General features: G+C 38.3%; 1 protein-coding gene across 1 annotated transcript in view; it reads right to left on the reverse strand.

Moving 5' to 3' along the window:
* Positions 1 to 255: 255 nt before the first annotated feature.
* NME8 (NME/NM23 family member 8) overlaps positions 256 to 25,082 on the reverse strand; it is a 74,665-nt gene continuing 49,838 nt past the window's right edge. Inside the window, exons 11-16 of the mRNA XM_004385331.2 lie at positions 23,077 to 23,221; positions 22,175 to 22,282; positions 17,691 to 17,842; positions 5,118 to 5,262; positions 3,264 to 3,502; positions 256 to 957 (exon numbers count right to left, since the gene is read on the reverse strand). Of these exons, the coding sequence (XP_004385388.1) occupies positions 3,265 to 3,502; positions 5,118 to 5,262; positions 17,691 to 17,842; positions 22,175 to 22,282; positions 23,077 to 23,221 (788 nt within the window). The 3' untranslated portion in view covers positions 256 to 957; position 3,264. The remainder of the gene's footprint in view (positions 958 to 3,263; positions 3,503 to 5,117; positions 5,263 to 17,690; positions 17,843 to 22,174; positions 22,283 to 23,076; positions 23,222 to 25,082) is intronic.

Here is a 25,082-nt window from a genome sequence, read left to right on the forward strand (position 1 = left end):
AAGAAAACACTAATCATATAACAACATCATTCTCACTTACTTGCATTTCAGTATATTCTCTTAAGTGGAAGAAGAAGGATGAGTATCACGGCTAACATGCTGGGAGTTGCATGTAACTCTGGATATTACCCCTGGGTGGCGCAAATGGTTAACATGCCAGGCTGCTAACTGAAAGGCTGGAGGCCCGAGTGCACCCAGAGTCACCTCAGAAGAAAGGCCTGGTGATCTACTTCTGAAGAATCAGCCACTGAAAATTCTATGGAGCACAGTTCTAATCCGACACACACAGGGTCACCATGAGTAGGAATTGACTTGATGGCAACTAGTTTTATTAACATAAGAGTGTATCACTGCAGGAAACATGATTAAAATTATGTCCTGATGGGTAAAAAACACAAAAAGAAACAACTTTGGCTTTTATTAGGATGGCCCAGCCCTGGAGAGATATGCATCATCTTACCATCAGGGAGCTAGGTGCATAGCCTGCACTGTCCTATAGTTAGATAGCAAATTATGTAACTCTATGTGTCACCTTTTCAGAGTTTTCTGCTGCAAAGCTCAGAGTCAAATTTTTGTTCAATCTCTAAATGGTGCATTAGGGCCTGCGGTATGCATGCTGCATCTAACCCACTCCTGGATTCATTTATCTATTCTATTCTCTTATTCCCTGTATTACATGTTGCTGCCCATTTATTTTATGGTTATCTCCCATGCATTTATTTACGCCCTCTCGACTCCTTTCTGGAAGATAGGCTAAAAACGAACATACGGGATTTGTTTGGGGGTAACATTTTTATTATTGTATTATGCTTAGTCATGTGTTTTGCACTTGGAGGTTTTTAACTTGAGATGCTGTTGAGTTTCCCTTCAAAGAATGTCCTTCTCAATCTTCCTCCCAAGAAGCTGTGCCACATGATTACATGTTGATGTGAATTTATGTATTATCTTCTCAAAGCTCTGGGAAAAGAAAGGATACACTTGATAAATTACATGCTTCGTACTAATTCTAAAGCAGTAATAATTTTCCACATTAGAGTCTTGCACACAAATACCAGACATATAATTTAACCACAGACCCCTTGTCTTTATCTAATCACTGCCCCAATTCAGTAAGTTAGCTATCAGCAAGCATTTATAAGCTACCAATTTAATGACCAAACTCTGTGACAAGGTAAAAAAAAAAAATTAACTTGTGCGTAACCACAACTCCCCCTACCCCAACACTCTCGGGGATCCAGAATTGCTGGTTAAGCCAAAGGCAAGGAAGAGAACGGAAAGGAGCTGAGAAAGCCAACTGATCTGATTGGGCCGCTACTCACCACACATCATGGAGAGGCTGGAGGGGGAAGGTAGGGGATAGGGAGAGGTGAAGCAGCTGCAGAGACCAGAGGGTCTCTGAGGACAGAGATTCCCAGTGAAGACCTTTAGGAATTAGTTGCTGCTGTTGTTCTATTTTGTCTGAGGAAAAAAAAAAAATCTTTGGTTTTCTATCTCTTCATGAAACCTTAGGAAAGGCTAGCTTTTATTTAAGGTTCTCGATGTCAGGATTAGATGTATTTTTTTCTGAATGTATCACAAGACAGGGTTAATCTGGAGTTGTTTCGGGAGGGGCTTTGAAGAATTCGTTTGCAAGAGGGTTTGGTGCCTCTCTAATGGGGCCTGCTGACTCCCCTTCTCCGAGAGCCTGACTTGCTCTCAACTCAGATGTCCTCTACCTAACAAGACCAAACAGAACTTGTGACATTGCCTTCTGGCCTATTGCTTTCTCTGGATCCACTGTCTGGGAAGTCATCTTGATCTCTTCCACTTCATCGATGGGGTGGAAGCCAATCTCAGAGGCCTGTAGATGCAGCCTTCTAAGAATTTTCTGGTCATTCTGCTTATCACTAAGTTCACCATTTCTACCTTAGTTCAGCTGCTTCCCTATTTCACTATGATGACTGCAATATCCCCTACCTGGACAGTTTGCATCTCAGCTTCCCTCTCTCCAACTCCTATATACATCTTCCCAAAACACTGCGTGCACCCCTAGGACACACATCAACTTTCTATCTCCTGCTTTTAGAGTCATCCACTCCTTTAGGACAGGGACCACGCGTAAACAGTCCCGGAACAGGATTCAGCGTATAGCAAAAGCTGAACAAATGATTCTTGAATGTCTGAAGCAGAAGCACAATATTAGCCTTCCGAATAACACAACATTTCACGCTGCTTATCACCATGCTCTGGGGGCTGTTTCTCAATGGGGCTCATCCAGGTGGAGACAGCACTCCACACATGAAGAATTTATGCAGTCATATTCAAGTTAGCAGGTAGAGCCAAACAGGTATACAACTGTGAGCATGTTCTTTCTATACTTTTGGCTATGAAAGTAAAGAAGAGAAGCAGGTTTGATGGGAAAAGTCACCCATTTTACATGCCATCTCTTACACTGCCTAGGAAAGAAGAGTTGGGGCAACTGAGCAGACTCAATGCTCTTGCATATGACACTAGCTACACTGACTCAGTACATATTTCTTTGCCAAGGACTAGAAATGATTGGCTTTTTCTCTATGGTTTCTGATAGTCTATTATATTGGAAACAAAACAACGTTGATGTTGAGTTGATTCTGACTCATGGCAACCCTATGCGTTACAGAGCAGAAAGGCCTCATAGGGTTTTCTTGGCTGTGATCTTTATAGAAGTAGACCACCAGGACTTTCTTTCACAGCACCGCTCGGTGAGTTTGAACCACAAAAAAAAAAAAAAAAAAAAAAAACCTTTAAGTTAGTAGTTGAGCGTAAACCATTTACGCCACCTAGGGTCCTTGTTATTACATTGCATTATCATATATTACCTACAGGTTGTTGGTAGAGAACCGAGTTCGGCTGATGAACTAGACTTTGGTCATTCAAAGTGGAGAAGTGGAAGAGAGTCAAGGGGCAGGATTACATGTGACTGACTGTGACACGGCAAATAACACAAATGACTTGAGACCAAGGCCTGCACACCCAGGAGTGTCTGTCTCACTAGGCCCACTGTCTCCATCCATCGGCCTGGATGCATCTGCCTTGGCCTGGCTCCATGCAACTGGAATTCCCCAGGCCCCTGGCTCAGCTTTTAGGCTGCAAGGCTGCTATGGGACAGCAGAGTGTGTCTGCAGGCAAGAAATGTTGATTCAGGAATATGGGAAAAGTTCTGGTCTTTCCAAACCAGCTTTGTCCTTGGCCCGGCCCCTGGAACAAGCAAAGAGAAGAAAATAATAAGTAAAGAAGCATCATACTTTAGTTTTCCTCAGGATTCTCAGGACAGAGCTCTCCAAACAGTTTTCTAATGCTCTCTTCTGCCATAAAGGCATTCGATGCTCCATGGACAGCGTTGTGCAAAACACTCATTCCAAAACGGGCTCGGATGGAGTCTGGGGACAGTAGTCTTGCTTCTTCTGGGTCTGTGGGTCCCATCAGTCTTCTCCATTCAGAAATAGCATTCCACTTGGTCAGGACCATGATCACAGATGGGCCTCTGCAAGGAAAGATGCTTTCAGAAGGTTTGGGCTATTTACAACAAAACGTGGCTAAAGACAGCACCACAGCTTTGCCCAGAAGTCTCCTCCGTATTCCTTACTCCTATCAGTATAATCTTCTGCTTTCTTTTCTTTTCTTTGTTTCCCAGTTCTCCCTCTTCTAACAGGTTGCTGTACTAGAAGAGTGCTACAGTTTAGGTCTACAGAGTATTTTGTCTAGGAAGCCTTATTATTTTTGCTACTTTGGGGGGAACCGTAAGTATAGACATTGTTTGTACATTGTATCCACCACTCATATCTCCCTTGAATGAAGGGCTTGGTGCCCTGGCTGTCCTTCAGCTATGAGCCTTTCTAGGCTCGTTGACAAATGGTCAGGTATTGAAAAGAAGATATAAATATATGTATATAAAGAGGCTAATATGTATATATATACATATGTATATATATATATATAAAACTAGTTGCCTTCAAGTTGAGTCCAATTCATGGCAACTCCATAGGGTTTTTAATGGCTGTGACCTTTTGGAAGCAGATTTCCAGGCCTTTCTTCTCAGGTACCTCTGGGTGGTTTCAAACCACCAACCCTTCAGTTAGTCGCTAAACAATTAACTATCTGTGCCACTCATACATACACCTTATATATAACCGCATAGAAAATTAAAAACAAAGAAAATCGATGAGGGTGTTCGAACAATTATGAGCTATATGTAAAACGGAATCCTGAGAAGCAACAGTTAAGACTACAGACTCCCTGGGCTCAGAGACCAGCCAAACACTAGCTTTGTGACTGTGGACAAATTCCATCTCTGTGCCTCTATTCCCTCATAACCAAAATAGAAATTAGAGTAAAAACTACTTCATAGAGTTATGGGGGTTAAATGAGATAAAGTGTATTTAATTCAGCATGAGGTCTGAGATTGAATACAAGTCTGGAATTGAATATAAGCACTCACTATACGGTAGCCTTTAGTTCCTATGCACGTTATAAAGGTATATCTTGTCAGGAACAGATACCCATAATGTTGAAGAAGAAAGTTCCAGAACAGCGTGTTTGGTATCACAATATTTCTTTAACTATATATGTACATATATATGTAAAATTTGGCAAGGTGTCTACACATTTAAGAGAAAAAGAGACGTGCAAAAGACAGCTAATATTCATTTAGTGCTTATTATGTGCAGGCTCTGTTCCAAGTATGTCCGATCTGTGATTTAACCCTCACAATAAACCTGTGAAGTATTAATATGTCTATTTCATAGACAGGGAAACAGGCACAGATTAAGTATGTTGGCAAAGAAGTTTTTAAATCAGATGGCCTCTATATCTAATGTGAAGATCTAAAGAAACAGAAAAAGAAAGGAAAGAAGGAAGGAAGACAGAAGGGAGTGAGAGAGGAGGGTGGTAGGCATGGGAAGGAGAAAGGAGGGAACAGGACAGGAACAGAAGGAAAAAGGGAGACAGCAAAGAAATTAACCCCAAACTTCAGCAGGGTGTCTTTTCATGGGTGAGATTATGTGAGAAAGTTTTAATTACTTTATGTATTATTTTTAAAAGTTTCCATAATAAACAGTTATTACTTTTATAATGCAAAGAACTATACATCCGAAACTTACTCAAATAACATTTCCAATACATTTTTATAAAAGTCTTTTGTTTTTATACTCATATAAATGCAGTCTGCTAACTCCTGAGTTAGGAGTGTTTCCTTCATATGTGTCACCTCAAATCCAGCCTCCTTAATAATCTTCAAGATATCATCTAGAGAAAACAGATATTTGGTAACTATGCAGATTGACTCCACTTTTGTGCTATATGCAAGTAGATTGGAATAACTAAAGAAAGTAAGAGTTTTGCCTGCATACTGTGGCTTACAAAACAAAACTATGCTAAACTAAACTAACAAAGCATAAATTAACATTCAGAACTTTAATATGTTAATGTAGATGTTCAATCTCTGAGACCCATCCTTCCAGAAATTACGTGAAACATCTAGTGGGCTATAAAAAAGCTGTATGTGTTGATGGGGGGCAGGGTAGGCGGGCTACTCCTATGCAAGGGTTGAAGGCATGTTGTCATCTCTACGCTACAAATGTCAAGGAATTTCTGCTAGATATCGATTAAAGGGGAGAACTGATCATAATTCTTCTCTCTGAGTCTAAGTAGGGCATTGTTCAGGGAATTAAATTAAGGAAACTCTGGTGTCAGAACCTCACCAACACTGAATTTCTAGGACGATGTTCTGTACATTTCTAGGATGCTCTCAAATCACAGAAGGCATAAGTCACTATTAAATTTTCAGAACACATATGTATGAGCACTCATAATATGAATTTAGAATTATGTCTGCCTTTGTGAGGCTAACATTAGCTGTAAGTCATTAGAAACCTGTTAAGTCATTAGAAAGTTATTTAGAAAATTTCTGAACTTAGAAATAGAAATATAGCAGTATGTGAAGAATATAGTAAACAACTTTGAAGTTAAGTTGACTCTGACCAGGTATGCTATAATAAAATAAGACATAACATAGTTAATATTTGTAAACTAGTCTTGAGACATAAATCTAAAATCCTCCCTTATCTCTAACCTTGAAGAAAAAAAAGTGTCATTCAGCTAATTTCTAACCTGGTGAAATGACAACATACTAGTCTTTGACATCACACTGGCCCTTATTGTGTGAAGTCAAGGTGAGAACTTCAGATATAAACCATGAATTCCTGCTCACTCACTGAGAGGAGACAGAGGCAAAGGGACCTTTCTCTAGTCCCTTACTGTCTCTGAACACCGAGAGCCTGCTGAGACTGCCTGCAGCTGCCAATCTCAGACTCTAGATACAAGGGTCCTTGGCTGAGTTCCAGCCATGGTAAAGTCTTCCTCCCAAGACCTGTTGTTAAAGGTAAACTCCTAAAGTCTAAAGTTTCGGACTCTATTTTAAAAAAAAAAGTTTTTTTTACTGTACTTTAGATGAAGGTTTACAGGACAGTTTCTCATTAAACAGTTAGTACACATATTATTTTATGACATTGGTTAACAACCCCATGACATGTCAACACTCTCCTTTCTAGACCTTGGAGGACCTTTTTTTTGGTGAAAATATACATAGCCAAAGTTACACCATTTCAAAAGTTTCTACATGTACAATTCAGTGACGTCAATTACATTCTTCCAGTAATGCTGCTATTCTCACTATCCTTTTCCAAATTATTTCATCACCGTTATCTTCAACTCACTGCCCCCTAGGCTTCCTATAAAACCTTTTGAGTTGCTGTTGTCAATTTGATCTCACATATATAATTCTTTTTTTTTTTTTTTGTACCTTAGATGAAAGTTTGAAGAATAAATAGTTTATCATTAAACATTTAGTACACATATTGCCCTATGACAATGGTTAACAACCTCACGACATGTCAACACTGTCCCTTCTCAACATTGGGTTCCTTATCACCAGCTTTCCTGTCCTCTCCTGCCTTCTAAGTCCTTGCCCATGGACTGCTGTGCCTCATTAGTCCCGTTTTGTTTTATGAGGCTGTCCAATCCCTGGCTGAATGGTGAACTTCGGGAGTGACTTCACCACTGAGCTAAAAGGGTGTCTGGGGGCCATACTCTCAGGGTTTCTCCAGTCTGTCAGGCCAGTAAATCTGGTCTGTTTTTTGTGAGCTAGAATTTTGTTCTACATCCTTCTCCAGCTCTGTCCAGGACCCTCTGTTGTGATCCCGGTCAAAGCAGTCAGTGGTGGTAGCCGGGCACCATCTAGCTGTACTGGACTCAGTCTGGTGGAGGCCGTCGTAGCTGTAGTCCATTAGTCCTTTGGACTAATCTTTTCCTTGTATCTTGTTCTCTTCATTCGCCCTTGCTCCCAGAGGGGTGAGACCAGTAGAGTACCTTAGCTGGCTGCTCACAGGCTTTTAAGACCCCAGACACTACTCGCCAAGGTAGAATGTAGAACATTGTCTTTATAAACTGTGTTATACCAATTGAGCTAGATGGTCCCCAAGACCATGGTCCCCACAGCCCTGCACCAAGCAATTCAGTCCCTCAGGGAGTTTGGATGTGTCTATGGAGCTTCCATGACCTTTCCTTGTACAAGTTGTGCTGGCTTCCCCAGTATTGTGTACTGTCTTACCCTTCACCAAAGTTACCACTTATCTATTTAGTTCCCCCCCACTCCTCCCATCCCTTGTAACCAACAAAGATTGTTTCTTTTTGTGTGTAAACTTTTAAATGAGTTTTTACAGTAGAGGTCTCATACAATATTTGTCCTTTTGTGACTGACTTATTTCACTCAGCATAATGTCCTCCAGTTTCATCCATGTTATGAGATGCTTCACTGGACTCTAACTATTGAACTACCATTGTAATTGTAATTGTTAATTCTGATTCTCCTGTTCTAAACGAACATTGTGAGGTCTTACTTGTGTGCCTTACCATGACTACCTTGCAATATACTAAATGAGTATCTCTCTGTTATGTTTACATTCTGTATACAAAGGTGAGCCAGCTTAGAGACTGGGGACTTATTGGTTAAATAGCACTTTTCTGCTCCAAAACAAAAGTACATATAAGTGACTGGGCTGGGAGCTAAAGGCCAAGGTGATCATAAGCAAAAGAAAGCCTGGAAGAGATTGGGCTTGGTCTCCTAATAAGGATCTTAGGCTGGGATCTGCCCTAAGGAAAGCATTGCCTGGATAGCTCAAGGTTCTCCAGAAAGAAAGTCACACAAAGCTACAATCTGAAGCTGAAATGAAGGCTGATTACAACAGAAAAGAAATGCAGAAAGCTGGCCATGAATAGTGGTCCAGAGCAGTCAAGAAAATGTTGGCAGTTATTAAAGTGCACTATAACACTATGATATTTAAAATGGTAAGATATGGAGGCAGTAAGAGGAATCAAGACAAACTGACTAGAATAGAAAGCACAGAAGCTGACCTAGATATGCACTACTGTTGATTGTATGAATAGGATGCCTTTCAAATCAATGGGGGAAAGAATGAATTATTTGATCAATGAGTAGAATTAATTGGTTAATTACAGAAATATTTCTCAATTAATTGAAAAAAAACGAGTTATATCAACTTCACAATTAAGCCCAAATAAATTTCATATGGATTAAAGTTATATGAAAAAAAAAGTAACATGAATTTTAAAATTAGAGAAGTGTACACACACACACACACACACACACACACACACAAATATGTGTTAAATATTGGAATGGGAAAGGTCATTCATAATCTCTAAAAAGATGCCTTGATTGATTCTTTCCCCATAAGAGTTTTTAAACCATGCTAAGAATAGTAGGGAGTCCCTGAGTGGTGCAAACAGTTAACACACTTGGCTGCTAACTGAAAGGCTAGAGGATTGAGTCTACCCAGAGGTGCTCAGAAGAAAAGCCTGGTGATCTACTTCTGAAAAATCAACCATTGAAAACCCTATGGATCACAGTTATACTCTACACACACGGGGTCTCCATGAGTCCGAATTAACTTAACAGCACGTTTTTATTTGTTTTTAAGTAATGGTGGCTGCCACAGGGACTAGAGTTCTATAAAGCATTTTGAATATCATGGACCTCAGAATCAATTTTTAACGCTTGTCATGATCATATGGCAATTATTTACTTTCCATCTCTCGTTTGAATGTGATTTCCTGTATAACTTGCTGTGTTCATCTTTGCATTCACCCCACCTACCAGATGCCCAGGACATGAAGATGCTCAACTAGTGGTTGGTGAACTAGACACTAGGAAAACCAATGTGAATAGGACATAAACCCTCCCTCCAGATATAGACTGGTGAGAAGGTCAGGCCTACAAATGCATCATGAGAACACTGTGATCCTTATTACCACTTATGTACAAAACTTTTGTGACCATAGGGGAGGGAACTGTTAGCTCTCTTCGGGGAGGTCAGGGATGACTTCTCAGAGAAGCTGAACTTTGTGTTGAGTAAAAAACAAAGAGTGATCACCAAGCCAACAAGAAGAGAAAGGTAGGTCATTCCAGGCAAAATGAGCAACATACTCAAAGCTCAAAGGTGAGAAAAAAGTGGCAGAGGTAGAAACATATTAGAGTAGTAAGATGGTGAAGTAACAGAGGAAGGGTTATAAAGGGCTATGCCTGGTGAGAAAACTCGGACTTCACCTCGAAGGCATCAAGGAATACTTAAAGCATTCTAAGTAAGAACATATTCAGATTTGCACTCCAGAAATATAATTTCCTTTGCAGAATGAAGAATAAATTAGGGTGGTGGAGAGTGGACATGGCATCATAAATAGACCAGAGGCAAGGTGACTTTTTTGAAAATTAATGTACAAGTCCAGGTGAGTAGTATAGAGGCCTAAAGGAATATAATAGCAATGGGGAAGGACTCACTGGTGATACACTCAGGGATTTTTTTATGACATTAGATAGATAGAACTTAATATTTGTTTGCATAAAGCCTAATTCAAATGTACCTCAGTTCATCATTATTTTTAGGGAGAAGGTATTTTATCATGGATATCAAGTATATGGATTTTGTTAAGACCACTAACATTACTAAATTATTTTAGGTGATAAAGGATTTACATATTTCAGAAGTTTAATTACCTTATTAAAGTTATGAACTTGAATAAAAGTTGGTGGGTAGGATAATGGTGGCTACCTAAATGAATCCATCTTTACATCTTCCAACAATAATTCATCTCAATATGGAATCCACACCTATAGCATAGCTGTTGTTGTTGTTAGGTGCTGTTGAGTAATTTTAAACTCATAATGACCCTATATGACAGACTATAACTGCTCCGTAGGGTTTCCTAGTTTGTAATCTCTATGAGGGCAAATCGCCAGTTCTTTCACCTATGGAGCCACTGGGTGGGTTCAAACCACCAACTTTTCAGTTGGCAGCCAAGCACTTGACTGTTGTACCACCAGAGCTCTTTATAGCATAACTAGGAGACAATAAGTGAAAACTTCAGTTTAAATTCTAGCTGGGAAATAAATATTCGAAGCCTGCAGAGGACAGCTCCAGCAAGAGCAAGGAGTCCGACAGGGACCAAGTGAGAGGGAGGGCAGTACAGCAGGGTCATATCAGTGGTAGAATAGACAGCACTGAATAGAGACAAACTCAGAAGGAGAGAGGCCCACTCTGAGCAGAGAAATATTGAGAATAAATCTGAAATCCAATGGATAAGAGTACAAATGCCAGGGAATCAAGGGGATGGGGCTAGAAAATTGTGCGGGAGCAGAAATGACCGTCTTTGGAAGGCACCACTTCTTAGGCAAAGGAGAGGCAGCTTGGAAAAGAAAAGTCTCTTGGAGTACTTGGAGACGAATGGAGAGGAAGCAAGTAGATAAGGTTAATGTCCTAGATAAACAGGGAGAATTACAGAAATAGGAGACAGATCCACCCCTACCCCCAACCAAGGCCCTATTTATTAAGGGAACCGAACTTCCTTATACAAAAGAGAGAAAACATTATGAACTGGGAAACTGAGCAAGTTTAATCCAAACTCTCAAAATCCAAACCCTCCATTGAATCATTTTGTGAAGTAAAATGTACAAGAAAATCCAGTACACTTTATAATAAACATAGCAAGCTACCCTAAATCCATATTAAACTACCATATAAAGATAAAAGACAGAAAAAATTATTCATCTGATTTAAAAAAAATCCTTATTTACCCCATAAACAACAACAACAAAAAAAGCAAAACCCAGAAATGACATGACGGAAGAAAATTATAACACAACACTACAACATGAATTAAGTATCATTAACCAAGGAGTTGGGACAAAAAACACATTACGAATCAGAACGTCAAACTCAAAAGTAGCAATAGCCAAAGAACAAGTAGAAGTTAAAATAAGAACTGACTGTACTCAAGAAAATTGAAGAAAAAATAAAACTATCACATATAATAAAGACTAACTTACAAGGTGCCCAATGGAGAATAGACATGGCTTAAAATACTGTAAAGGACATAGAGACCAGGAATAAAAATAACCGAGAGAGAGAAAACCAAATAAAGAAAGAGAAGTTGATAATAGAGAAAGTGATGGATGTAGAAGTTAGGCAAAGACAAGCATATATATTATATTTATTAAGAAACTGGACTTCATCAGACCAAAAGAAGAGAACATTATGAACTACTAAGAGATGAGTAAACCAATCCAAACCCTCATAAACTTCCAGAGAATCCCATTATTACCAGTGAAGTCCCTGAGGAAGAAAGGCAAAACAATGGAACAGAACTAATATTTAAAAAGATAACCCCAGGAAACCTTCCTGCAATAAAAGAAGGCACGTATCTCAGCACTGAAAGGGACTAACACGTACCTGGGAAAATAGACCAAGGATGATCAACTGTAAGATATGTGCTAGTAATACTACTAGACTTTAGACATGAAGAAAAAAATACCCTGCGCTTCCAGGCCAAAAATAAATAAAATTTAACAAAATTAACATTTACAAAGGAGAGAAAATCAGTATGGCATCAGACTTCTTGACAGCTATATGTGAAACAAGAATAGAGCTATATTATCAAGAAACTCAAGGGAAAAATGTGAGCCAAGAATTTTATATCCAGCAAGTTATAAATAATATATGTTCTAACTATGCAGATGTAACATAAAACTTTCTATAAAAATAGGAGAATAGAGAGTTTAAAGAGAAAGTACATTAAGTTCACTAATTGTCACAAAGGCAATAGAGGATAGTCAAAGGATAGTATTTAAAGCAGAAAAAAAAAAAACAGTAGAAGCTCAAGTAAGGAAAGAGAATATAGACATTGCTATAAAAGTAAATACTAGAAACAAATAAACTTCTTGAACATAGAAATAAAAAGATTACATGACGAAAAACAGCAGTAAATGAAAAATAAATATAACAAAAAATAAGAGTTAAAGCAAAGATATTATTTCAGTAAATGTAAATGAGTTTATCTCAACTATTAAAATTATTTTCAGAGAGAGTCATAAATAAAAACCCAACCTTACACTATACACAAGAGACAATCATCAAACAAAGAGGTTTAAAAAGGCTAAAAATAAGTAAATAGAAAAAAATGTATCAGGCACATGCAAATAACTAGAAAGCAGAGTGTGTGGTCTTCATATCAGACAACATAAAGTTCCATACCAGCATTAAATAAGACAGAGGGACCTTATATAATGCTAAAAGCCAAAATTCACTATAAATACTCAATAGTTATAAATATCTATGTATCAAATAACAGAGCAGCCATCTTCATAAATCAGAAACAAGAAGAGAAATAGTCAGCAACATACTAAAAATAGGTGACTAACACACCACCAATGGTCCAAGACAGATCAAGTTGTCAAAAAATAAAGTAACGATACAGAAGATATGAACAAAAGAAACAATAAGGTAGATCTTATGAATCTATATATACATATACACACACATATATTCAATCCACGTACAAAGATAATAAAGAATATCCCTTCTTTCACGCTCACACAACCTTCACAAAAATTTATTATATAGCAGTTTAAAAAAAAAACACCCTAATAATTTCAATAAAGAGAAATAATAAAAGAACATTCTGTAATCACAATGCACTAAAATAAAATAATAAGAAGAAAATAAAATAAACGTCTTCCAATTGGATATTTTTTAAAAACCCTTCTTCTTAAAAATAAATTTTTAATTAAGTCATTCTAAGGAGAAATAAAAACCAAAATTTTAGAATTTATTATGAAATAATGATATAGAAAACACTATACATGAGAACCTGTAGGATACAATTAAAATGATGATCAGAGGAAAATCTATAACCTTAAAAATATGTACCAATATAAATGAAAGAATTAAATAAATATCCAATTCAAAAAGCTAGAGGAAGAACATGAAACAAAATTACTAGAAAATAGAAGGAAGGAAATAATAAAGATAAAAACAGAAAGAAATGAGCTAGAAAATAGAAAAAATAGTAGAATTCATTAAAAAAATCAAATTATGGAGGTGGGGTCAAGATGGTGGAGTAGTCAGACATTTCCTGAGGTCCCTCTTACAACAAAGACCTGAAAAAACAAGTGAATTGATTACATATGACAATTTAGGAGCCCTGGAAATTAAAGGCAAAGTTGAGGAATTGGACCAAGTGGCAGGGGGAAGGAGAGATGATTCGGAAGCAGCGAAGAGTTGCCAGATCTGACCCAGTGGGAACCAGCACCCTGCAGGCTGGATTGGCTGGCTTGTGCATTGAGGCAAGCAGTAGCACTCAGGACATGTTTTTCACATCAGGAGAGACCAAGTGGCAGAGAGTCTACTCAAGCCTCCAGAACCAGTGAAAAGTGGTGCTTAATCGGCAAAAGATAAGTACACACATCTAACCTACCTCGCGGATCAAAAAACACCCCGTTTGGGAAGAACTTCTCTCCCATTTACCTGTCTCTTCTCAGCTCTGCACTGGTCCTGGGCTGGCTTCAGCGATTTCCGTGTCCCCTGGGCTGGAAGTAGGACCCGTTATTCACCCTGAGCCATTCTCCCAGGCTTGCAGAGGCAACAAATTAACAAACAGGAAAAAAATAATCTGCCAGCTCCCCTAGGCCAGGAACTCAGGGCAGGGACAGCTCCTTTGCCTAGGCACAGGCATAATGGGTCCACAGACTTTGAATGCCTTTCACCCCTGCACAGACCTGTGTGGGCCCATTTCAACAGCATAGGCCCTCATTAGCACAGTACAACAGGGTATATACCTGACACCTAACTTCAACTGTATCAGCTACATGGTGGAGTGGCAGGTTCGTGACATTTGACACTGCTCTGTCCATTTAGCAGGGTCCTTACCTATCCATATCAGGGGCCTGAGGACTGGAGGCTCCACCCATGTCACCTAGACACCCGAGACAGGGGTCCAAGAATAAGTGGTGCCTCCCAGTCCTTACAGCCAACAGCATTGGGTGCCCATAGTCTGGCTGCAAAACCTACCCACTTATGCACTCTAGGGAACCTGGATACGCTTTCCTTTCAGACACTCAGGGGCAGCCATCAGCCCCCTGCCTTGCTCAGCGGGTGACTCCCTACTACAGCCAGATATCTGTGCCTACTCCAATCACTGCTGCCTGTCTAGGACTGTAGGTGAGAGCCTGCACCACACACTTGGTGACCAGCTACCTGGACACCTAAGCTGAATCTATACAAAAAAAGTAAATGGACTCCTGGACTCACATACCTAGTAACAGATCTAATCACCTGATGACAGAACATTAGAGCTTCAAAGGTGCCAATAATCAAACTAGCTCACACAAGCAGCCTATTTGGGTTTATCAAAACTAAACAAAACAAGAAGCTAGGATACAGTAAGTAAACATAAAATAAATAAATATAATAACTTATTGATGGCTCAGAGACAACAGTCAATATCAAATCACATAAACAGGCAGACCATTACGGCTTCAGCAAGCTCCCAAAACAAAGAATCAGTAAATCTTCTGGAGGAAGAGAACTTCTTGGAATTACTGGAGGTAGAATACAAAAGATTAATATACAGAACTCTTCAAGACATCAGGAAGGAGATCAGACAAAATGCAGAACAAGCCAAAGAACACACAGACAAAGCAATAGAGGAATTTAAGAAGGTTATTCAAGAGCATAATGACAAAGTTAACATGCTTCACATATCCATAGAGAGACAACAAACAGAAATCCAAAAGATTAACAATGAAATTTCAGAATTAGATAACTCAATAGAAAGTCATAGGAGCAGAACTGAGGCAATGGAAGTCAGAATTAGTGAGATTGAAGATAGAGCACTTGACACCAACTTATTTGAGGAAAAATCAGGTTAGAGAATTTAAAAAAATGAAGAAACCCTAAGAATGATGTGGGACTCTATCAAGAGGAATAACCTATGAGTGATTGGAGTACCAGAACGGGGCAGGGAGGGGGGATGACAGAAAATACAGAGAGAATTGTTGAAGATTTGTTGGCAGAAAACTTCCCTGATATCGTGAAAAATGAGAAGGTAGCTCTCCAAGATGCTCATCGAACCCCACACAAAGTAGATCCCAAAAGAAAGTCACCAAGGCATATTATAATCAAACTTGCTGAAACCAAAGATATAGAGAGAATTTTAAGAGCTGCTACAGATAAAAGAAAAGTCATCTACAAAGGAGAGTCCATAAGACTATGCTCAGACTACTCAGCAGAAACCATGCAGGCAAGAAGGCAATGGGATGACATATATAAAGCCTTGAAGGAAAAAAATTGTTAGCCAAGAATTATATATCCAGCAAAACTGTCTCCCAAATTTGATGGCGAAATTAGGGCATTTCCAGATAAACAGAAGTTTAGGGAATTTGCAAAAACCAAACCAAAATTACAAGAAATACTAAAGGGAGTCCTCCGGTTAGAAGATCAGTAACATCAGATAACAACGCAAGACTAGAACACAAGACAGAGCAACCAGATATCACCCCAGATAGGGAAGCTGCAAAAATAAATCAAAGCTAAAACAGAGACATCAATATGTAAAAGATGACAACATTAAAACAAAAAAGAGGGACTAAAAAAATGTAGTCATAGATCTTTCATATGGAGAGAAAGTCAAGGTGATATAAAGAAATAAAATACTTGTTTAAACTTAGAAAATAGGGGTAAATATTAAGGTAACCACAAAGGAAACTAACAATCCTACACATCAAAATAAAAAAAAAAAAATCAAATTATGGTTGTTTGAAATACAGCAAAATATGAAATGGCAAGGTGGAAATAACCATTGAAACAGATGAAATTGGACATAATAATAATAATAGAGATTACTTTGCAAGCTCTATGAAAATGAAAAAGATAATTTCCTAGGAAAACAAAATTTAACAAAATTAACTTTCATAGTGATAAGAAGTTTAAATAGATTAATTTCCATAAAGAAACAGAGAAAGTGGTCAAAGAATTATCCTGCAAAAAGAAAGCAACAAGCCCAGATGTTTTTGCAAGAAAATTCTACCAAACCTTCAATACCAACGCGAGTGCTGCTTAAACTTTTTCAGAACACTGAAAAATGAGACATTTGCATTTTTAATGAAGTATTACGTTGTCATCCAAACCTGATAAAATTGCACAAAAAATAAAAAGTACAAACCAATCTCACTTTTAAGTCTCAGTGCAAAAACTCCCAAATAAAATATAAGCAAATAGAACTTAAAAGCAGATTTAAAAATATGTCATGACTAAGTGGAGTTTACACAAGAATGGAAGGATGGCTCGATATTAGAAAAATAATTAATGAAATTTTCCATATTAATATATGTTGGGGAAATAGAATTAAACACAAAATATCCTGGAAACCTCGAAAACTTCTCCACAAAAGTAGAAGAGAAAGAAAAGAGTTTTATTATTGAACAAACATTAAGCCAGAATAGGGTGCGTACTGGAGACAATCTGCTAAAAGAATTGCAAAAACAGAAAGAAATCTCACCTTTTTCATAAAACCAAGCTAATACAACCCAATGTACATGTCTCAAGATAAATGATTACCAGCCCTCAAGTAAGAGGGCTTGACTACATCATTTGTTACACATAGTTCATTTTAAATTCACCTGGTAATTGTGGTGGCATTTATGTTTGCTAATTCTTTTATCCAAAGGAATAATAAAATTTTCTCAAATCTCTATGACAGGTAGATAGTTACATTTTGGAGCTAGAGACTTAAGTTAAGCTTCCATGGGGATGAGGAGATAGGGGTACTATTTTCCTTGGTGTTTACATTTTTAAAATATGGCTCCCAGGTACTTGTGAAAGACATTCCTGGGTTATAAAGTCAGCAAAAGCCTTACTTAGCTTTTAAAAAGATTTACATACATCATAAAGGGGCAGAGAAAGAATTCACAATTACAAGTTTTCTAAAGTAAACGCTCTAAGAAAAGTAGGAGGTGTCTGTTTCCTTTTTTGTACTAGGGAAAATGTGAGTTTTCTTTTTTTAGATTTATGCTTACTCTTACATATATCTATGGAGGGAAAAAAAAATACATCATCATTTCCATCAAGTCTGAAAAGGACTTCAACAAAATTCAGTACCCACTTTTGAATAAGGGAGGGACAGAGAGAAGAATGGGGGGGGGGAGGCAGGAAGCAAACATGTGGCAAAATTTAACAATTATTATTCTTTCAACTTTTCTATAGTTTGGAGATTTTCAAAAAATTTAGAAAAAAAATATACATTGGCTTTTGTTTTTAAATATTTACCTTTATTTTCATAGGATACATGAGGTTTAATCAGTGCTAACGTGCTTTGAGGAGGAAAGAAATGCTGTATTTCCTTTTCAGCAGCTTCCAGTGAACCACTTCCATACAACTGGTTGATAGGCAAACTTTCCTTTGCAAACTGTGCACATAAACTTGAAAAAAAGTCAAGTTCAAAAATGTTGTTGTAACTAACAATAAAACAAAACACTAACAAAACACTATTTATATAACTAATTACATAAATTGTTCAAAAGTTATCATTAACCAGGGGCAACTCATTCCTGGTCTAGGCATTGTGCAAAAAGAAATTAACCACAGAGTGACTTGGGCCATACTACTTTCCTTCAAGGAGTTAATAGTCATTTGGAAGAAAGGAAGATTGAAATAATCATAATAATGGATATTGGTGCCCTGGTGGCACAGTGGTTAAATGCTTGGCTGTTAACCAAAAGGTCAGCGATTCGAACCCACCAGCTGCTCTGCAGGAGAAATATGTGGCAGTCTGCTCCCATAAAGATTACAGCCTTAGAAACCCTATGGGGCAGTTCTACTCTGTCCTATAGGGTCACTAGGAGTTGGAATCAACTCGAAGGCAACGGTTTTTTTTGGTTTCAAATGTAAACACGATCATAAAACCTGCTTTAGAGGTGATTTTGAGCACATAATCAGACGATGTATTTGAAACATATGGTGTATATTAATATCTCAATAAATATTCTTCCTCTTCTTGCACCTTTACATATTTGGCATTTAACTATACACTAAAATTACCAAATTATAAACATTGGATCTGGAAAATTACTGTAAAGGAAACTTTTGGGTGAGCAAGTACAGCAACAAAAGGAGCATCCAGATTGGCTTTATGAGAAGAAGCAGAAGTGTTGCTGATGGTAATGGGCAATCCATGTCAGGTTAGATACTTTATTCTGGTTCTGCTTCCTTTATTACTGATGACTAAATATCTCCTCAACTATTCAGTTCAACTATTTCAGGAGGTAACATATGATCAAGAATCAATGGTACTGAAGGAAGAAGTATAAGCTGCACTGAAGGCACTGTTGAAAAACAAGGCTCCAGGATTGATGGAATACCAATTGAGATGTTTCAACAAATGGATGCAGAGCTAGAGGTGCTCACTTGTCTATGCCAAGAAATTTGGAAGACAGCTATCTGGCCAGCCGACTGGAAGAGATCCATATTTGTGCCCATTCCAAAGAAAAGTGATCCAATAGAATGTGGAAATTATCGAACAATATCATTAACATCACCCACAAGTAAAATTTTGCTGAAAATCATTCAAAAACGGTTGCAGCATTACATCCACAGGGAACCGCCAGAAATTCAACCTGGATTCAGAAGAGTAGGTGGAATGAAGGATATCATTGCTGATATCAGATGGATCTTGGTTGAAAGCAGAATATCAGAAAGATGTTTACTTGTGTTTTATTGACTATGCAAAGGCATTTGACTAAGTGAATCATAACAAATTATGGATAACATTGCTAAGAATGGAAATTCCAGAACACTAATTGTGCTTATGTGGAACCTGTATATAGACCAAGGGGCAGTTGTTCCAACAGAACAAGGGAATACTGGGTGGTTTAAAATCAAGAAAGACGTGCATCAGGGTTGTATCCTTTCACCACACTTATTCAATCTGTATGCTGAGCAAATAATCCGAGAAGCTGGACTATGTGAAGAAGAACACAGCATCAGGATTGGTGGAAGGCTCATTAATAATTTGCAATATGCAGATGACACAACCTTGCTTGCTGAAAGTGAAGAGGACTTGAAACACTTACTGATGAAAATCAAAGACTACAGCCTTCAGTATGGATTATAGCTCAACATAAAGAAAACAAAAATCCTCACAAATGGACCGGTAAGCAACATTATGATAAATGGAGAAAATATTGAAGCTGTCAAGGATTTTATTTTACTTGGATCCACAATGAACACCCATGGAAGCAGTAGTCAAGAAATCAAACGACGTGTTGCACTGGGCAAATCTACTGCAAAAGACTTCTTTAAAGTGTTAAAAAAGCAAAGATGTCACTTTTAGGGCAAAGGTGCACCTGACCCAAGCCATGGTATTTTCAATCGTCTCATATACATGTGAAAGCTGGACAATGAATAATGAATAAGGAAGATCAAAGAAGAACTTATGTCCTTGAATTATGGTGCTGGCAAAGAATATTGAATATACCTTGGGCTGCCAGAGGAACAAACAAATCTGTTTTGGAAGAAGTAGAGCCAGAGTGCTTCTTAGAGTCGAAGACGGTGAGACTTCTTCTCCTGTACTTTGGACATATTATCAGAAAAGACCAGTCCCTGGAGAAGGACATCATGCGTGGTAAAGTAGAGGGTCAGGGAAAGAGAGGAAGACCCTCAATGAGATGGACTGACAGTGTCTGCAATGATGGGCTCAAGTATAGCAACAATTGTGAGGATGGTGCAGGACTGGGCAGTGTTTCATTCTGTTACTATGAGTTGGAACTGATTTGAGGGCACCTAACAAGAACAACAACAATTATCTCCTAACTCAGTTGTTGTTCTTTGCTGCTTGTTGTGGTTTTTGTTTGTTTTTTTTTTTCTTCCCTCCCCGCTAGTTGCCCTTTCTCTCTGTTGCTCTCTATCTACTTGTATATACTTCAGTAGAGGAGATGCTAACATGCTAACTGCCCATTTCATTATCTGCCCTTCAAATCCAGTCCTGAGCAGACAACCACAAAATGCATCCAAGGTGGATAAGGTCTCTTCCTGTCAATAGATTCACGTCAATGGAATCTTGGCTCTTTGCCTCCATCATCAAGACCCTCTTCTGGCCTCTCTGGTTTTAGTGACCCTGTCAGATTTTCTTTTGCCTTATTCAACTTGACCGTCACACTCTGCCCTTAGTGGTTCTCACACCTCTGATTTGAAGATATTTCCAAGCCAAGATCTTTGGAATCTCTGATGGCCAGGAGTCAATGTTTGCACAAAGAATAGTGAAAACAGCCCATGTATCATCAGCACTTACTCTATTCATTGCGTGACATCACAACCAGCCCCATATTATGCTGTTAAAAATGATTATTGGAAAAAGTGGGGAGAAAAAAAGATGAGATAGACAGAATAAAGAAGGAGAACGATGGGTTGCTGTTTTTCTCTTTTATACAAGAGGCCAGATTTCAGATTAAAGATATGTGAAGTATAGAGTCTGATACCCAAGTGCAAGAAAGGGGCAGAACTCTGAGGACAGAGTCATTTCTAAAGCAGCATCAAAGAGCTGGTTGGAGCCAAGGAAACTAGAGAACGGAGGACGAATCAGAAGAAACGGTCAAGATGAGTTGGGAACTTGGGGCAAACTAGGCAAAGTAAGGGCTCTGAATGGGAACTCTCACTATTTGGGGTGAGGAGAGATAGTCACTGGGTGCTTTCACCTGGAGAAAATGTCTCCAGACTGGTACACAACCTCCATCTCTCCAACCACAACTTCTAGACTAGTATGCATGCAACCAAAGGCCTGTTGTTGATAGGAATTCTCTCTCTGCTGTCATGCACTGCATTCTATGTTATATTTTATTGAGAAATGTATGGCACTTGACTCATACCACTTGGAAGATATTCGACCTATATTATTCTTTACAGTAATTGTCTGGCTGAGGAGCAAAGACATAAGTGAGTAGGGCTAAATGTGGGGTAAACTGTGCCCATGTAAGACAAGTCAAGGTCAAGTAGATTCTACTGAAAAGAAATCACCTCAGCTTTTATGTAAGTGATGTTTCATATACACTGTGTATTTATTGTGTCAACATCTATGCCAAGCTCACTGTGCTATAATAGAGCATTTTTATTCTGGCCTACTCGAAAGGGGAGCATTTTCCTCCTTAAGTAGAATCCTAACCTGAAATTAGCAAAAAGAATGCAATCAAATTGCAATTCAGTTTGCTTTCTATCAGTTTGATGCCAGCCATAGAAGGGCATGAGATACATTCCCATCCCCCAGATGGGAACAAGCCCAACAACTACACTCGAAAGATATTTAAAGAGTACCCCCTATGTGCCAGGTACTGTTCCGGGTGTTGAGCTGGTTACAAAGTTTAGCAAATTTCTAAGATTCATCAGTAAACTAACTCAGTAAATGTTCCCATCAAACTGTAGACTGCATATCATTGTCTTGAAACTCTTATGAACAATTAAAGGACATACAGGTGCCACCACAACTCTTCTCAAAAGAATTTCTACTAAAGAGCAGGTTGGCTGGGTATCCCTGGCTGGGTATCCTTCACTTACTTTCTAACCCAAAACCCAGTATCCCACCACCTTCTCTTGCAAAACCTAGGTCATCTTCAGGTTGGCATTGGGTTGGGTATCCAGTCATAAGCAGCCCACTCCGTCCCTAGAAAAATTAGCTTTCCTGAAAAGCTCCCTTGTCTCATACCCAAAAAGAAATTTAAATAGACCCCATGGATAAAGTTGGGGACCCGTGATGTGAATCCTACCTCTCTGGATCATGTTTGCTGGCTTCTTCAACAAACTTTGGTCCCAGTAAGTCTTTCCAGTGCTTCAAACCATTGTCTCTTAGTAAAACAAGGGCTAGAGATGGACCACTGTTCAAAAAGAAAAAAAAAGTTTAAGTATGGCTCAGTAGTTAATTATATATAAAACAAAACAAAACCTGGTTCAGTAGTTAATTATATATAAAACAAAACAAAACCTTTCTGTGGAGTCCATTCCAACTCATAACGACCCTATATGACAGAGTAGAACTGACCCATAAGGTTTCCAAGGAGCGGCTGGTGGATTCGAACTGTTGACCTTTTACAAATGCATATTGTTAAGTAGGCTAAACAATATGTCAAAATAATCCTTTTATCAGGGGTCTAAAATTAACTTCCTTTGGTATAATTGAAAGAGTATATTTGTAAAAGGGTGGCAGTATGGAAAGAAAGCAAAGTGAAGGACCTTGTTTCTGACAGAGCAGCTCCTACACTGTTCCCATGCTCCTGCTGATTGATATGCCCTTGCTGGATTTCTGCCTTGGCTATTTCAGTTACTCTTCTGGAAACCTCAGGGACCTTAGAAATACCAAAGCCCCTGAGAGACAGTCATTTCTCTGCTTGGACTTCATAATGTTGCACATCCTGGATTTCTACTATTCAACTCAACTGGACTCCAACTACTTTATGTGAGACCTCATTGTTCCAATGACATTCCAGGAGTATAACAGAAGCCAGACAGTTGAGCAGAGAATCAGGATGGGGGCAGGGCTGGTAAAGAAGTAGACTCAGGACATGTTCACAGAATTGAGAAGCTTGGCAACTTGAACAGAAAATAGGGTTAAAAGAAGGTTTAAATGATTCATAAAGTAGACTGTGCTTTCTCAACCTGAACTCCAATTCACCTGGTCATGTTCTCTATAAGATTCTCAAAAAAGTCTTCATTTTCATACTCCTTGCAGAGCATTTGTGCTTCCTCTTCTGATAATACTATTTGTCTTTGCATCAGAATTTTAAAGCCTTCATTTTCAATAATTTCCAAAACATCCTCTAAACAAAAATAGTCACATAATAAGTTTTAAACTGCCAAGTTATTGTTTACATACACAATACATATTATCACGAAAGTATATAATGCATTTTATTATGAAATTTAAAACTTTGCAAAAATAGCTTATTAGGTTTCAATTTAAGGTAAATAATACCTCTTAACATATCAAATCATAATGCTATTTCAAATTTTCCATCACATAGAAATCATTTGTGTGTATGAAATCAACCAAATCCGTTGCCATCTAGTCAATTCCAACTTACAGCAACCCTATAGTACAGAGTATAACTGGCCCATAGGGTTTCCAAGGAGTGGCTGGTGGATTGGAATCGCCGACCTTTTGGTTAGCAGCCAAGCTCTTAACCACTGTGCCAACATGGCTCTATAGCAGCCTAGAAGATCCAATACTCACTTCTCTATCCTTCTTTGTAGATACTATGGCAATATTATCCAGATGGGGCCAATGAGATACAAAGGAAATATGTTGAGGGTTCTTTTGAGACAGGTATCCAGGGAGAACCTCTCTGCCCTGCACCACCTCTGCTTCCTGCTTTTGAACATTTGGAGGACATGGCACTTGGTTCTGCAGAGGCCATCTTGCAACAGGGAGGGCCAAGTCAAAAGCAAAAACACTGATTCAGAGCCCTGATAGTGTTTAGCCTTCATCAAGGCTAAAAATGCCTCCTGAATGATTAATCCCATCTTCCTTGCTGTACATATAGTTAAGGCAACAAACTACAAATAAGTAAATGATTGCAAGGAAAGAGTAAAACAAGCAATGTATTCTTGCACATTAACATAGTTTAAGCAATGATTTACTTCAGAACTACCTCACAGACAAGAAAAAGAAAACAACAAAATATATAGGTCTTGAAATTTAAAAAGCTGGAATTATATTAATTCTTAGAAGAGACTGAATTTTTTTTTTTTAATTACTAAACTTTAAAAAGATTTCTCATATAAGGATACCTAATGACAACAGTTTATATGTGAAAAATAATCCTCAAACAGTTGGTATATGATGACTTTTTGTAATGACTCATGGTAAACACTGAAGAAAATATTCAGAGGAAGGTAAATCTGCATAAAACTCAGCTCATGTGGACCAAAAAGGGTAGAGTAATTGAAACAGGGAGTCCATGGGTAGTGCAAATGGTTGACACACTTGGCTGCTAACTGAAGGCTGGTAGTTTGAGGCACCTCAGAAAAAAGGCCTGGCAATTTACTTCTGAAAAATCAGCCATAGAAAGCCCTATGGTGCACAGTTCTACTCTGACACACATAGGGTAGCCATAAGTCAGAATCAACTCAATGCCAACTGTTTTTTGCTTTGTTTTGTTTTTAATTGAAGTAGTGCTGGAAGGAGTGGATTGATTGTCCCCGAAAATGCCTTTCCTATTTTGCACTTTCTTACTTAAGTGATCACCAAATAATTATAAACACTGGCAGGCAAATAGAGGGTCCTCAGGATCCAACTTGGGATACTGTAGCAAAGCACTTGGGAGTACCATTGCTTGCAAGATGGTAATGAGCTTCCTTGACCTTATAAATAGAGGATTAAGTTCCACTTCAAATGTTATGACAGATATAATAATATTTTATTCGCATAGTATCCATGAGGATTTTTGAACATCATCTAAAATACTTCAGTGATGCCACCTAATACACGTAGTCAGTGACAGGTATGAAGATGCAGAAAATTCCTAGTTCTACACAAAGACCTTTAGTCATTGTAAGGGAGTTTCATGGAATAACTTGTCCATCAAAATTATACTTCAAAGCTCTGAACACCTTGATATCCTACCTCTCATCAACTGTAGACAAACTGTTTCATAAGGTGTTAGTAATAAAATAAGTGTG

The sequence above is a fragment of the Trichechus manatus genome, unplaced genomic scaffold, assembly GCF_000243295.1.
Source record: "Trichechus manatus latirostris isolate Lorelei unplaced genomic scaffold, TriManLat1.0 scaffold00137, whole genome shotgun sequence".
Classification (NCBI taxonomy): domain Eukaryota; kingdom Metazoa; phylum Chordata; class Mammalia; order Sirenia; family Trichechidae; genus Trichechus; species Trichechus manatus.